At 38.4% G+C, this 16,585-nt stretch overlaps 1 protein-coding gene across 1 annotated transcript in view; it reads left to right on the plus strand.

Moving 5' to 3' along the window:
- Positions 1-16,585, plus strand: part of MARK3 (MAP/microtubule affinity-regulating kinase 3) — a 49,615-nt gene that overhangs the window by 24,976 nt on the left and 8,054 nt on the right. The window contains exons 10-14 of the mRNA XM_010012122.1: positions 191-303; positions 1,081-1,234; positions 2,757-2,974; positions 8,379-8,482; positions 14,121-14,378. Of these exons, the coding sequence (XP_010010424.1) occupies positions 191-303; positions 1,081-1,234; positions 2,757-2,974; positions 8,379-8,482; positions 14,121-14,378 (847 nt within the window). The remainder of the gene's footprint in view (positions 1-190; positions 304-1,080; positions 1,235-2,756; positions 2,975-8,378; positions 8,483-14,120; positions 14,379-16,585) is intronic.

The raw sequence follows: 16,585 nt of genomic DNA on the forward strand, positions 1-16,585 counted from the left end.
TTTTTTCCCCCCATGCCATTTGGAAAAAGTAACTCATCTTTTAATACTGGTATTTCATCAGGCTTATGTTCTCACACTTAATTGTTTTGTTTAATTCTTTAAACGTTCCATTCTTTTTCATGAACTTCAAAACTCAGCCAGCCTAAACTTCAGTGTTTCTGTTACTTACAGAATGTGTGTTTGGTTTTAGATATTATGGTAGGAATGGGATATTCTCAAGAAGAAATTCAAGAATCCCTTAGTAAAATGAAGTATGATGAAATCACAGCTACATACTTACTGCTAGGAAGGAAATCACTGGAGGTAAGTACCATTCTTACGCATACAAAGAAACAAACGAATCGGAAAGTGTCCTTAGTAAAGTTAGAAGCAAAAATTAATTCAGTAACTATAGGCAGTTGCATTCCTGCTCAAAAGTCCATTACACTTAAAATTGTGTTATTCTCATCATCAGTGTCAACTGTCCAAATGACGCTGTGTGTTTGTTTCCACCCTGATCTGAGTCAGTAAACTCTTGCCTTTAGGCTCCCCAAAACTACTCTGCTTGATCAGCAGTTACTCCTCTTTGTATGCCAGTTACTGTCCTGTCTAGTCTAGGAGCTCAAGTGTGAATGTGCCAGCTGTAAATATTTTAAGAGAACCAAGGACAAGACCAATCTACCTAAAAAAAAAAATTATTGTGTTATAGATTACCTTTTTGTATGATGCTGAGAGGGTTTGGCATCAGTAAGCTGCTCTTGGTTCCTCTGCTGGAGGAGTCAGTGTGGTGGCTTCTACAAAATGTATCCTCTGTTCCTGTTAAAATCTTGGAGAACTCTGAGGAGAGATTACTTAAAGTAGAGATAGATTTTCTTTATTGGATTGTCCTTTGAGGAGCTGCAAATTCTGCTGAGTTTTACCTAAGACGGTTGCACAAGAATCTAAGAGAAGTCGGGGCCTCTAAGCAACTTCCTTGCTGTAACAAAATTTTCTGTGTAGTACAGCCATCTTTCGCCTCCCTGTTACTGCTCCCATAATGTGGTAGATGTTTAATTTGTTTTGTCTGAACTCCTTGTTTTAATATTCTCATTTGTATTGTAGTTGGATGCAAGTGATTCAAGCTCCAGCAGCAATCTTTCACTTGCCAAAGTTAGGCCAAGTAATGATCTTAATAATAGCACTGGACAATCTCCTCATCACAAAATTCAGAGAAGCATATCTTCTAGCCAGAAACAGCGGCGGTACAGTGATCATGGTGAGCAATTCTCATTTTCAGTGTTGCAGAATATAGTGAGTTCCAGTTCTGTTCAGTTTCTGAATTTGTCTCCATCCCCAAAAGGTAAGGAGGATGACAACTGTGTAACTCACAGCATGGTGGCTAAATAATTTAATGAATAACTAATACTTTTAAAAAATGGGTTTCGTTGTAAAGCCTTCAAAGACAGCTTCTAGAGGAATGCTGAGTACACCAACTTAATTCTCATATTCTGCTTTGTGTTGTCCCTTGCATTCCTGACCATGCTGGGAAAGTCTTGTTACACAATTGAAGAGAATGATGCAACTCCCTTTTTCATAAAAAACACAGTACTCCTCCCCCATGCTCTTGTATGTCTGTTCAGCTTTTGTTTTCTTTTGACACTAGTAGGTCAGCTTGTGTCTAAAACTTGAAGAAATGTCAGTTTACCGATATTTCTTGTTTCCTGAGGGTAGTGTCACTTGATTGTCCTGCAGGAATTAAATTTCTAAAGAACCGTGATTCAGACAAACTTGGCAATCTTCCGCTTAATGAGTGTGCAAGACTGTAGCTTAGGATTATCTAAATACCTGAACATCTTCCTGCTCAGGCACTAACTCATATCAGGAGTCTCTGTTCAGCATTGCTTTTGAAATACCTCAAGTGCATTTGGAGGTTGGTTTTCTTAAGGAGTCTCTGGGATGACGGTTACTCCGTTTTGTGATACCTTTTAATATATATATGTTTTACATATATGTATATGTATTTTTTTGTGTGTGTATATACAGATACACTTTTTGATTAAGTGTTATTAAAACACTAACTACAAAGTTGGTGTATCTAGATACGTCCTCTTCTGAGGAGGTATAATTGAGGCGATCCTGACATCCCCACAGGCTTCTCCCTGTGTCCAGGAACCTAGTAAAGCAAGAGGGAGCTTGGGACTGTTGAAGGGGCTGCCTCATTCTCGGGTGTGCTGGAGGGGTTTCCTGTTCCTGGCACAGCTGAGGAGGCTGGTAGCAAACTGCTGCTGTTTCTGGGCTTTTCCAGGAGTGCAGGCCACCGGCCATTTGAGCTGATGGTGGCCCAGGGCTGTGTCACCAGGTACCTGTCTCAGGAGCCCAGTTTCAGTAAAACTTTGCTTGAACAGCGTGTGTCAGATTTGTGCTAATGAAGAGTTGTCTGGTTTGAATGAGTCAGTTACTTGTTAAGTGTCTTTAAGATGACTGACTCTAAAGGGTTTTTCCCAGCAAGTCAAACCAGCGTCAGTACTCGAACACTAGAAGCCTCCATGAAATGCCTGATTTTCTTATGGAAATCAAGTAGTATCTTCACCTGGAAAGGTTTTTGGTTTTCACAGTATTTTACTGTCATCTGAAATACATTTAATTTTGATAATTTAAATAATTACTTTTTTTTCAACTCTGATTCCCAGTGTCCCCATGATTCTCAAGTGTGAATACATTTCCACTGTAGTGAAAAATAGCTACTGAACTTCTGACAAGAAAAATCACTTCCCTGTTTCTTTTGTTTGTTTTTTAAGCTGGACCGTCCATTCCCTCAGTAGTGGCATATCCCAAAAGAAGCCAGACTAGTACTACAGACAGTGACCTCAAAAAGGAAGGAATTCAGTCAAGAAAATCCAGCAGTACTGCAGTTGCAGGAAGAGGAATTGCACCAGCTAGTCCAATGCTTGGAAATGCCAGCAATCCCAATAAGGCTGATATTCCTGAACGCAAGAAAAGTTCAGCTGTTCCTAGTGTAAGTACAAACACTTATTTATTACAAACATGAAATGTTTCTGAGGGGTAAAAAATGTGTTAAACCTGTGATTTATCAGTGGTGCTGACTGTATTTCTCATTCATCAAGAGTAAACGTAGGTATCTTATACAGTTGCATTCCCCCCCCACCCCGACCCCGCATCAGCCAAGTTACCTCTTAATATTTATGAAGTAGTTAGTAGCTATTAATACTTAGCATTACTAGCTGTTAGTGAACAGATATAATTTGGGTATTAAAAAAAAAAAAATCATTTAAAAAAAATCAGTAAAAACCCAGGAAAAAAGACACTGAACCCAAAGGCTGTCCACTAAAATTTCTTATGAGTTATTACTGATATCATCAGCTACTCTTCTGTTGTCTCTGTACAGAAGAATGAAATCTCTGCTTTTATTATCCTGTTTTATAGTTTCATGTGTAAAGGAGCCACCTAATCTTTGCTCCCAAACAGGCTATTCCAAGTCACAGTTATATATAGTAAGATCACCAAAGAAACATAGTTCTAAAAACATTCGAAGGCGTATTTCAACCTGTATCTAAAATCAGTGTGCCTGGCTCTTTTTCTTGTGGGCTTCCCTCACCTGTCCTTAAATCTCAACAACAAAACCTCACAAGGTGCATAACTAGTGAATTTACAGGGTTGAGCAGTAGGCAGTGTGGCAAAAGACAGAAAATTCTTTGTTCCTTTTGCCTTTTAACACGTGTGCTCTGTGGTGCCTCCTTCTGAGGCAAAGTTGGAAATCTGTTTTCACATAGTAACTCTTGAATCTTTTAACATTTAACTTCTGAATTTTGGGATTTTGTATTGAAAACTTTCCTTCTTTACAGGAGAAATAACTTTCCAGTCCTTTATTCAACTTGCAATAGAGTGATTTAAGTTTAAAAAAAATATTTATCCCACAAAGCTGTCATGTTTGATCATATACTCAGCACCTCTACTTAGAACAAATGAGAACAGAACTTCCTAAGCTCACAGCATTTTGACTGTGAGCCTTTAGCCTACAGCAAAAGAAATTAAACAGGATTTGTTTTACTTCATTAGATCTGTATTGTCAGTTGGCTTGGTGGCTGATAGTGACTTGGCTGGAGGATCTCAGTCGGAGTGATTCCTTGGAAAGACATGTCTTCTACTGTAGCAGCTGTTATTCATAAATGTGAACAAGAGTACACAATTTTGGGGGACCCTTTTCTGATTTTTGTGGTATCTGCCATTTGCCTTAGTTTTCGATCAGTCCAGAAACCATTTGGATTTTGTTTATCTTACATGACGGTTCTTAACTACTGAGTCTCAAAATGGTAGGACACTCAAGGTAGTTTTGTCCTGCATTGAACTTCACTCAGTACTGTGTAGTGCTTTATTCAAGAGCTTTGCATCACAGTTCCAACATACGTTACATTTAGTATCTTAAGTGTTTTGATCTGCTATTCTGCACCACTCCCAAATTCTGAGGATTTATTTCAGTAAGTCTTACTTCAGATTTCATACTACTGTAGCTGAAGTAAAATTTGAGGTCATAACCATACTTCTCTGTTCAGTGTGCAGTTGATCCGACTGATCTTGAACAAGCAGTGGTAGAGGTGTTGAACATGGAATCGGATCTGTGATGTCACTCAATATTTACTGTTTAAAATTGTCTCTGTTCATCGCTCTTTAGTCAGACAGTGCAAACTCTGCCACCCACTTCCCCAGTAAAGATTAGTCTTTTGCTTTCTGGCTGCTGGGGGTGTGGAGATGGAGGGAAGCAATGACTTTTTACACAATTCCTGGAACTAATTAGGGAGTTTTATTTCTTACAGTTTTGTCATGCATCTAGAAGGGGAAAAAAAAAAGTATGTTGGAGTTCTACCATATTGTCCTGAAGTTGAAAAAACTTTGAGGTGGAGGGATTTTGTTCTCACTGAGCACTTAAGTCCTAAAATCAGTAATATGATGAGAAAATCACTCAAGAGACAGAAAAATACTCTTAAAAAAAAATTACTTTGACAAATACAGCAAAAGTAGTAGAACTGGTCTTCACTGCACGCCCTTAGCCAGTTGTGTGCTGCTCTTAATAAGAGTTATTTAATAAATAACAGAGTTTGCAAGCATGCATTTAAGGGTAAGAGTTGTGCTTGTAGAGCAGAAAGGTAAGTCTGGGTTGGTGTAAGGGGCTCCAGGTTGTATTTGTAAAGTTGACAGAGTGTTTAAACTCTTGCAAACGAAATAGTTCTGCAGCCTGAACAAGTACACATCAAAAATCTGAAGTTCATGGAGCAAATATCAAATAACAAAAACCTGCTACAGGGGTTACATAGCTAGCAGCAACTAGTAACTCCTTGCTTAAATAACTCCTTGTTTATTACTTAGCAGCTTTGGATTTTTCCTCAGTGCTTGTAATAAGGCTGCCCCAGAGCCCTTAGCATAGCTTTAGGATAACTGGAAGAGGAGAATAGATGGTATGTTTGGAAGATAATATAGGACCAAAAAATGTACTAATGCCCTTAAGTAGATAGATTGGTTCATTAGTTTAAGTCAGAAGCTGATTGTTTGAAAGTTTTTTTCACAGTCCTTGCCTTGGTGTCTCTTAATGTGAAAATAGCCTGCCTATGCAGTGGGCACAAGACTCTCTAGGAAAAGAGGACTTTCTACCACAAATTCATCCTTTGTGCTATAATTGGACCTTGTTTATATGTTCAGAAGTCTCAACATGCGTTTTTGCAGTGTCAACGTCTCCTGTAAAGAAGGCAGGCGATGCCACGAGGATGGACTTAGGCAGCTAACCCTGACCCGAGGGGTTGTCATTCAATCAGGGAGTGTGGTGTTGACACCAGTTTCAGGCTTCCTGTGCTGTGCACCTGTATAATTTAGTCATGTCCAGAGATTAATAGTCTGGAGACTGGCTGAAGAAAACATCATAGCTGAAGAACTTCCTCGATGAATCACGAAAGGTTGTACACTAAGAAGTGTAAAGGCCCCTAATACCAAGAGTGTATTCTTACTAAAACTAGAACTTGAAAGCTTGAAATGCTTAAGTCTCCTCTCACCACCTCTGAAATCTAAGCCAAACAGAAAAAAAAAATATATTGATCCATCTGTCTGCGCACTCCAGAAAGTGCTGGGAAAGTGCGTCTTTAGAGTCCTCTTCTTTCAGATATGAATACCAAAAACTTGTCCACTCCCAAACTTGTCTTTAAAGTTTGATCCAGCACGGAGATTGCTGTCTTGTCTTTCTAGATGTGCAGTATGACAGTACGTTTTAATGTTATGTGGTATCTTCTCAAGGGAAACAAGTGTACAGTGTTCTAAGGCAGCAGGTGGAAAGAAAGAAGCCACCCATGATCATGCATATTTCCCACCAGAAAAACATATTCTAGGTGCTTCATTCTCTGGTGTGTTCAGGAACACAGAACAAAACGATAGGCAAATATTAATATGCAGTACTTCAATGTACCATTGGTTTGCAAGGACTCCGCTAAGTATCTTGTACAGCTTGACCTCTCAAGAACATATGAATGAAACTTCACCTGAGGTGCACAGCTTTTGTTGCTAGCAAATTAGTAGAGAAGGGAGCTTGTACAATGAGAAATGTTAGAGGAGAGTAGAAGAATCAGTGGTTTATTTTGTGGAGTTTTGATTGTTTTGGGGGGGGGTGTTTGTTTTTAAATACACAGACTGATTTTTAAGACAAGGACCAAGAGAACTTCTGGTGATGCTTGGCACATGCCTGTCCTTAAGGAGTATCTAGTGAAGAATACTTCAGAACCCTTGAGGCAACTACATACATTTTATGATTTAATTAATAGTTCTGCTAATCTAAAATACTCTTAGTACTCTTCATGTATCTTAACACCAGGAGGTTGTGCAGTTCACTTTTTCATTTTTATTTGTACGTTCATGGGAAGATGTGTAACAGGTCAGCAGTCTTCTAAATACACAAGATGGCTTCACTGTTCAGTCTGCAGCTCGGGGATTGCATTGCTTGAGACTCCCTGTATAGTAAATACCTTGCCTTAAGGCACTGGAAAAGCTTTTGCTGGTTGTTGAGAATATTCCACTTTAACAGTTTTTTTTCAGGTTCGGAAACGAAAAAGGTTTGGCTACTCTCCTTTTGTGCTTGAACTAGTTTTTCCTTTTTTTTTTTTTTTTAAATCCTTCTTCCCATCACTCTCTACTGTGACCATTTATGTGAAACCTTTTCTTATTGCTATTTTAAAACTCCACTGAATTTCCCTTGTCTGTCATAGCAGTAATTCTTCAAAGAACTCCAAAAGGTTAGTTAAGCATGAAGTCCCCTGCCTGATTCTTAGTGGCCATCCTTACTCAACATGCTTATCCAGGTGCTGACCAGTCATTCCTTTAAGCTAGCCTCCTCAAGACTTTCCCCAGCAGTGATGTTTAAAGTTAATGGCCTATTTTGCTTCCTGCTTTGACCCGTGATCCTTTTCTTCAAAGAAAATTTTAAAAGGTTTTTTTCCACTTTCTGACCATATGCAGTTTCCTGTGTTATGTTCTTGGGGAGGGGAGAAAAAATACAAGGCTTGCCAGCTTTTACTTCCTCTACAACCTGGGGGTGCATGTTTATCTGGACAACCATGCTTTCTCCTACAGTAATTGCATCTAACTTTTTATAACTTTGTTATCTGTGAATTACCTAGCTTCTCAGTCGTTCCTGGAAAGTTGACCGCCAACTTGGGCATATCTCCACCCTCTTTCTCTGTAAAGACAGAGGCAAAGTAATTCTATTTCTTTTCTCCCCTCTAAAATAAGGTCTGTAGTTTAAGTTCCCCTGGTTCTCTTATCCTCAATGTATTATGCCTATATTTAAATGTATATTTTTTAAGTCTTACTAAAATTCTCTGCAATTTGTCTTTTTAATTTGACTTACTCTTCCCTGTTTTAAAAACTCGTCTGGTGTTTTATAGTATTTTAATAATTAAAAGTCCATGTTTACCTTCCCACTGAATTTTACCGCATTTGTTTCTTAAGTCTTTGCTTTTCCTATCTTGTTTAATGGTTTGATTTTAACTTAAAGGAAAATTCTACAATCTACAAGTGGTAAAGTATTTCAAAAATAGGCTACAAAGACATAGGCTATCCAGGTGTAGATGAACCCTATATGTGCTGAGAACTTGTAATTCGGAATTAATGGTAATTCTGATAATTAAAAACTTCAAGCTGTGTTAATTTTGAGCTGTCAACATGAAATACAAGAAGAATTTGTTAGAATTATTTTTCCGATTGCATTATTTCTTAAAAATAATGGAAGGTGTTTGTATATTAACTTAATGATTTTAAGTTTTGTAACTGTAGAAATAGCATGAAGTAAAACAGCCTTCAATTACATGTAGACTAACTCCAGAAAAGCCTTTTGTGGGAAATAACAAAACTATGTTTTTTAATTGTAGAATAATACTGCCCCTGGAGCAATGACACGGCGCAACACATATGTTTGTAGTGAAAGAACCACTGCTGATAGGCATTCAGTGATACAAAATGGCAAGAAGAACAGGTATATAAAATGTCTTCCTATGGTATATGTCCCTTGTCTTCACATATACAAAAAGTTGCAATACCTAATTTAAACAAAATCAGTAGTATTCTAGTGTAATTCTTAATGAAAGGTGAGTACAGAGCATTATGGAGCACCTGTAAGTATGTTGTGTTATTTTCTGTTTTGTTTTTTTTTCTAACTAACTAAATTCAGACAGTCTTTATATTTGGAATGTGAAAAGAAATTCCTAGTTTCTGGTTAAATACATGTCATTTTTACAGCCTTCATCTTAAGCGCTTGTTACCTACTGTGGCCAAACAAGGTATGCTTGCAAAAGAGGCTTGTTTAACTTGAAACTACAAAGTCCATCTCTCTTGGGCCATTCTCTTTCTACATTTCACTCTAAACTGTACTCCATTGGGATCATTTGGAATACCGTTTTTTCTGCAAAAAGTAGTAATTTTTTCCTGAGCAAAGATTAAACAGTGTAGGCCGTTGTCTTAAGACCAGTAATGTTTTTTTACTTATGTTCTTGTAGTCTCATTGCTTCCCAGTATTTACAGAACTCATCTTGAGAAAGGGAGCACTGACATTGCCATATTCTGAGTGAAAACAGTCAGAGAAATAACAGGTTTCCTCTTACTTTACTAAATGAAAGTCTGACTGGAGCATGCACTGAAATTGGAGTTAAAGAGTTCATGTGTTAGCAGATGTAGCCATATCTAGTGCCACCCTTTCCTGAGTACCAAAGACTGAGAAGAGTTGTAGAAAATTAATATAATGGTGAACACAAACATTAGGTATAGATTAACAGTTGTGAAGAACACCTGTTCTACCGCCAAATTTCCCAGCCGGCTGAGGTGCTTTAAGTTCCAACCAACTGTTCTTCACAAAATTTTACTTGTTTCGCAAGCTGGTAACAAGTAACTGACTGTTGCCAGAAGAGCACCCCGATAGCTAGTGCTTGATAAAGGTGCTTAAGCTTGGAGGAATGTGTACCTCTCTCCTACTCTTCACAATTTTCTCCATGCCTTCCTAATGTTATGATATATTGTAAAGGGTGGGAAAAAAATACTTTTCTTCTAGCTTGTGTTGAATTTGGTGGGAAATGTACCTTTTTTGACCAGAATCTTTCCCCTTCCTTTTGGCAGTTTGTAAGGAAGGGTGATGAAGTTGTGATGTTGAAAGGAAGGTCTGTCTGACCCTTGGTTGATTCCTGGAGCCTAGGGATAAAGAACGTGGTTTTGACGCTGTCTCTTCCTCCTAGCTTTCTGCAAACTGAAAGTGATTAAGGAAAAGTCAAGTATAAGTCTGAAGAGTGCCAAAAGTCTAGCTGGCCAGCTGGGCCTGCAGTCAACTTTCTTGTGAAGTACAGCACAGCTTTTTGGTACTGTCCCTTAGCGTGTCTGTCTCAGCCTTCATTACTTAGTCCCTGTTAACATCACCAAGTTTGTTTAGATTAAAGCTCACCATCCCTTCTTTAATTTGATATGCTAATAGCTTTTTTCTTTCCAAACTCTTTGAAAAATTAATCTGTCTAAAATAGCTTTAATAGATTTGATTACTTAATTTCTTAGTTTAACAATATTTTTATTCATCTTTGAGCTAATACTTTTGCAATAAATTTCTAAAATTTTAAAGTTGCTAGATACTGTTTATTAGGAATGCTTGAGATTCAGATGTCCCATTAATATAGGAGTTACTTCATGCTCCTAAGGAGCTATCTTTTGAAGTTATTTTTTTTCCCCAGCTTTGTTTCTCAGCAAACTGCTGTCTTTTCAGTTTGTCACACATGGGCACTAAGCTAAAAGTTAACATTGAGTAGTACTTGGCAACTATATTAATTCTATTTTATATCCATAATTGGTTATCATTATAGTACTTACCTTTTATTGTCAATATGGTATCCAAACACCATTTGCTTATCCTGCAAACTAGCCCTGTTTGGGTCATTTGAAACATCTGAACATTTATATGTTCACTGTCGGAAAAAGATAATTTCAGCTTCTGCACATACTTTTTTATTACCGCTTTTGTTACTCTTTATAGAAGGTAAAAGTGAAAAAAGGTAACGAGAATGCATAGCTAATTGTTTTAAATTGGAGACTTCTCGTTGTCTGAAAACGTTTCAATGCTAAACTGCACATTCATTTCGGCAGTTTCAGAATTACTGTGATTTGGCACAGAACTCAGAATTCGTCTGAATATAGTTTATTGCTGTTTTGGGGCAAAGGCTTGACTGATCATGTGAAATGCAGAGACTTTTAATGCAGGCTAAATCAACATGGCTGTTGATGGGACTGGCTCTCCAGAATGAATTCTGCCTGCCTTCAGGTGTTTCTGTAGTATCTCTAAATATTATTGTACTCTCAGAAGTATTACTGTACTAGCAGAAAGTAACTTTAGAAAAATGTAATGTTTTTTCTTCTATGAAGCAAGATCTGAAGTAGAACCTCAGCTTTTGTCAAAAGGTTTGTCAAAAATGCTTTCTATGCTTTTGAAATGTCTGTCAGTGGCAAATATTAAAGGCAGGAGTAATTACTATAAATGATTTGTTACAGATTGGATTTTAGATTTTCCACAGCCAGTCAGATATTGACTGACCCAATGGAAACTTGCCTTAAGAGGCAAGGAGTGCACATTTAAAGTCTCAACACTTTCACTACAGGAAGAATAAAAATGTTGCTTGTTCTGTTTTTATCTCGCACGTTGAATTCTGAGAAGGCATTATTTCTGAAGGTATAGAAACTCTGAAGAACCAATAGTCAGCTAGTGCACTTGTTGGAGAAAACAGTCTTGAAGACCCCATGCAAGACTGGTAGAAGCAAAGAGTGAGAACAAAGATTGTCTCACATCCCTACTTTAACACATTGTGTGGCTGACACAGGCATTCTACTGGAGACAACTCTGTTGGCTTTCCTCCAAAGCCTGAGCATTAATTAAAGCACTTGGGGACTCATGGAACACTCTTCATAATGATAGGCAATTGCTTTAAATCATTTGTAATGCAAATGATTTACAACAGCCTCAGATTTTTAATAAGCCTTGGCACTAGTTGTTGAATGTTCACTCACTTTTTTCCTCTGTTCCCAGGCTAGTAACCTAAGGAAGCTGATTTCTAGCAAAGCTTCAGAGGAAGAGATATAAATGCTTTGATATGTGCCCTGGTACTTTATTGATACCTTTAACTATCACCTCTTTGGAGGCAGATGACTAAATAAAACTTGGGTCTGATGTGTTGTAACTAGATTATTTCTCCTGTATATTTTGCAACGAATTGAGAGGGAAGGAGATGGAAGTGCTGGAGAGGCTAGTGACCAGTTATTTGGGGATTACTTGACTTTGGGGTATTGCTGTTGAGATGAATGTTCATTTCCTTAGAATTTATTAATACCCTGGGGTAATGTAAAAGCTGGGCTGTGTTGCAGGCTTCATTGTAGTAGTGCTTGTAGTTGGCATCCTGCTGGATTCAGCATTGTAAAGAGATGAGTGCATGACTCCGATGAAGTTTTCTAGATTCTGAAAAGTTAACCAAAACAGAAAGAAGTAGATTTTGCTAACAGTTCTAGCCAGCAGTTCTGATGTCTGAGCCATGAGGTGTCTTCTACTAGTGCTTTGGGAGCTAAGTCTCAGAAGTGGGTCAGCTGATCCTTGTAGCTGGACTAGCATTCTCCTCTCCAAATTCTGACATACCAGAGGATAAGATGACTTGAATTTCAGTATATGTAACCGTGAAGTAACTTGGAAGTGAACATGCAGTGTGATGAAACTGTCACTGGCAATTCTTGATTTCTTAACCTCAAACAATATTTCTGAATTACAGTCACCTTGCTTTTAAAGCAAACTTCAGATGAATGACATACGGCGTTGTAGCCTGAAAGGCCCAATACATGTTGTGGCCTCAGTTTTTTCCCATCCTTGTCTTTACTAGATAATATGAAGGCTGCAAAGAATTTGTCCCAGAGAAAGAAAAATATTTCATACTATACAGCTGGCAGCTTACTGACCATTCTGCTAAGATAGCACTGTATACCTTCCTTCAAAGCCTGAACCTTAAATTTGAAGAATTTAAGGTTCGTGGTCAAGCAATATGAGATGCTCTTCACAACAGTAACACCTCTTTCTTCAGAGAACACCATGCGTTATTCATTGCCTCCTACATGTACAGGTTGATTAATAGTAGCCTTTTTGTTTGGGCCTCTCTGGACTTGTTAAAGATCATGACACTCTTGTTTTCGATTTGTGCCTGTGAAGTCCCTCAGTTACCAGGTGCAGATTGGGATTTGACAGCTTGCCCAGCTTACACTGATTTCTTTTAACATGGATACATTCTGAAAAGAAAGCATTTCACTGTAGTAATAGAGCTGTCATCATTCTCTTGGAAAGTGCAGTTGGTGGGTTTATTAATGCATTTTTTTAATGTTAAGACCTGTACAAGTTGCATCAGTGCTTTATAGAGGTGCTTTGGCACACAACACTGAGTTACTCAGGTCCTGTACATCACCGAGGGTAACAGTGCAAACTAATGCTAATGGTAAAAGCATGGTCACTTCATAGATGTCAAGTACTATAGTGAGGATGCTTTTTAAGGGGAGTGTAGGATAGTTACTGCTCTTTGCATAGAAGAGGTCTGTTAAGAATTCATGTTCTTTGATAAATCAGTAACAGAAGGAAAAGTTTGCTTTTTTTCTATGCAGTAGTTTGTTGTTGGTCCATCATGCTCTTCTTTCTGCCTCTGCCTGAACCCAAACCCCCTCACAGCCTGACAGAAATGTCCGCTTACGCAGCTAGCCCTGCTTCAGTTTGTACTACATCCTTCTCCAGTGTTCGGCTGCGACATCAGAAGTCGATGTCCATGTCAGCCTCTGTGCACACGAAGATGATGTTGCCTCCAATAGACAATGGCGCAGATAACTTCAGGCCTATGTAAGAACCTGAAATCGTTGTGAAACTAACGTATACCCACTGCTTCTTAACTTTGTGCTGTGGAATTTTAGTCCTAGATTGTTCTAGTTTATATTGCCCACAAGATGTGTGTTTCCTCATTTTTTTTAGTCTTGTTTACATTTGTTTTGTGGTGTGTCAGGCTGTCTGTGACATAATCCTGCAATAATGTACCTTCATTTTTTTTCCTAGTGTTAGGAGTATTGGACATTCCCTATTGTCAAAGTTTGTGGGAGACTTTAACTGTGTATCCTGAAGGACTTTGCTACTTGGAGCAGTTCACTTGTAGAGAATTTTGTGTAGGATACTTTCAAATTAGCAAGATTTTCAAAGATGTGTATATAGAATGTGGAGGGAGAGACACTAAAGTTACTTACTGCTTCTCTTTCCTGGGAGGAAACTTGACTTGTCTATTCTTCTATCAGTCTTCTCAGTGAAACATACTGTATGCCTAGTTTATCTGATCTTTTCCAAGATACTCTTGTTGCATTTTTTTCTGACTTTGTAGGTTTCTGTTTCGGCAGCCTTTTAATCCTAACTTCTTACAAGTTTTGATTCCATACAGTGCTGTAATAATGTTGATATTTCCAACGCTGGCCTATAAAAAAGTGTCTGCTTATGCTTTACTGTAGAACGTAGTGTTTTGTGTTTCCTGCAGAATTGTAGTGCTTCTTGTGAAGAATTTCTAGCATTGTTTTGTTTTCTGCTCTAGCACTATTCCCGATCAAAGAACTCCTGTTGCTTCAACTCACAGCATTAGCAGCGCAACCACACCTGACCGTATTCGTTTCCCCAGAGGAACAGCTAGTCGGAGCACTTTCCACGGCCAGCTCAGAGAGCGACGTACTGCTACCTACAACGGACCGCCAGCCTCCCCCAGTCTGTCCCATGAAGCAACACCACTCTCACAGACTCGAACCAGGGGATCCACTAATCTATTTAGTAAACTAACTTCAAAACTTACAAGAAGGTTAGTCTCATAAAATGGTAATGCAACATTTCCTTTTTATTGGGTAGTACAAATACCTAGTGGCTCATTGCTTAGGTGGTTTTGTCTATATTCTCTGATTAATGGCTTAACAGTTTCTGCAACTTAAAATGCACTGGCTTATTTTTTGTAGTTCTTTTTGGTTACAGAAGCCATGTTTTTAGCAGCTGAATCAAACAGGATAAAAAATGGGGCTGTTCAGAGTGTGCTGTTCCTTCTGTGCTCTTCATCCTCATGTCTGAGGTACAAATGCTGCAGAGCTGAAACATTCTTGCTCAGTTCAAAAGCAGCTCACTCTGACTGCATAGTCTTGTCAGTAGACAGCATCGACTAGGATCCCAGTCTTGACATTTATTGTAGTGTGAGAAGCTCAGGTTGCGTTTCCCAATCATTTAGCTGTCGGCATTTCCAGAATAATCTTGCTGGCAACACATGAATAGAAATATCACAGGTGAAAGAGTAGGGGCAGGAGACAAAAGTTTCTTCTGGCAGTAGTGCTAGCATAGGTCACCTTAGATAATGCAGTACTGTGGTTTCAGTCTGGGCAGGAGTCTGGTCAAACCTTTGAAAAACTTGGTCTTATTTTGACCTTTAGTTCATGTGCAGATTCTGGTTTTAGTGTGAAGGTGTGTTAATCTGTCCAAAGCCTAGCTTAAGCAGGTTTTGTTCCTGCACAAACAGGCTTTTTTTTCCTAATTGGACCCATTTCAAACCCATGTATTATTTAAATTAGTTCCTTCAAATGTTAAAATGGAAAACCAACTATTTTCCTTCTATATTTAAAACCTGTCTGTTCACATACCGCATACTTCAGACCACTCTGATATCCGTAACTTGTGTTTGCAGAAGTGAGGGTGTGTTTATCTTTGCCTTAAGATAATCTCCATGCTTTTGTACTTTCCTCATCGTGTGAAATTTTTTGGAGTATATCATTCAGATCTTGGGCTATGTGCTTTTGTGTTAGTCTTATATCACATCAGCACCAAGCCGTTTCCTTCCTATCTGTTCCATGACTATACATGCTTCCCTCTCAGCATTCCTTTTCATAGTCTCCCATTCCTACAAAATAATGCCAAGCCAGACTTCAGTTTTTCACAACTGGCTGATTTCCATTTAGAGAGTGAGTTTCTGTAAAAATGTAGAAGTTGTTTATGTGAAAAACCAAACCATGACAGCCTAGCCTTGGGTAAAGGTTTTTACCCTGCTGAGCTCTCTGCCAGCTAACACTTCCTTGGGAAATACTGTGTTGTATGAAATTCCTCCTTTCCTCCTTGCCCCCATTCTTTTTCTGTTGAGAGATAAAAGATTAATTTGGATTTTATTTTTATTTTTTTTTTTTATGATTTAAGTAATCTGCTTTTTGTCAAGTGAAGTCTTAATCGGACACATCCTTTTGGCACATATTTCTTTCTGTACTTCTGTTTGTAATATCCTTCCTTAATTTTCCATTTGACATGCCAAATGTGGACACTCAAACTGTGCATATGCAAGCTTTTCACTCGGTTGTTTAGGCAGCATTCAGACTTCTGTCATTACCTCTGAGTTTCAACTTTCACAGTGCAGTGTGGTTTTCTCAAAGCTTTTCCCCACTTCTTTTGACAATAGTTTAAATTCCATCTGGAATTGATTAAATAGCATGCAGTTGTAACACAATAGCACTGTTACAGATTGTCATGGTTTAAGCCCAGCTGGTAACTCAGCACCACACAGCCGCTCGCTCACCCCCTTCTCACCCCTCCACAATTGCAAGAATGTAAATGTCACGGGTTGAGATAAAAGCAGTCTAATAACTAAAATAAAGTACAATATAGTGATAATAGAAAGAATACCAACAATAACAATAATGAGAATAGTAATAGGAAACAACAAAAAAATAAATGAAAACTCAGAAAACACAAGTGATGCACAATACAATTGCTCGCCACCTGCTGACCGATACCCAGCCCAACCCGAGCAGCGATCAGTCCTTTCCAGGTACCTCTCCTCAGTTTATATACTGGGTATAACATGCTCTGGTATGGAATACCCCTTTGGCCAGTTTGGGTCAGGTGTCCTGAGAGACTGAAAAGTCCTTGATCAGGGTAAGCATTACTTAGCAACATGTAAAACGTCAGTGTGTTATCAGCGTTGTTCTCAAACTAAAGCCAAAACACAGCACTGCACCAACTATAGGAAGAAAATTAACTCTT

The sequence above is a fragment of the Nestor notabilis genome, unplaced genomic scaffold (genome assembly GCF_000696875.1).
Source record: "Nestor notabilis isolate BGI_N333 unplaced genomic scaffold, ASM69687v1 scaffold14523, whole genome shotgun sequence".
NCBI classification, from domain to species: Eukaryota; Metazoa; Chordata; class Aves; order Psittaciformes; family Psittacidae; genus Nestor; species Nestor notabilis.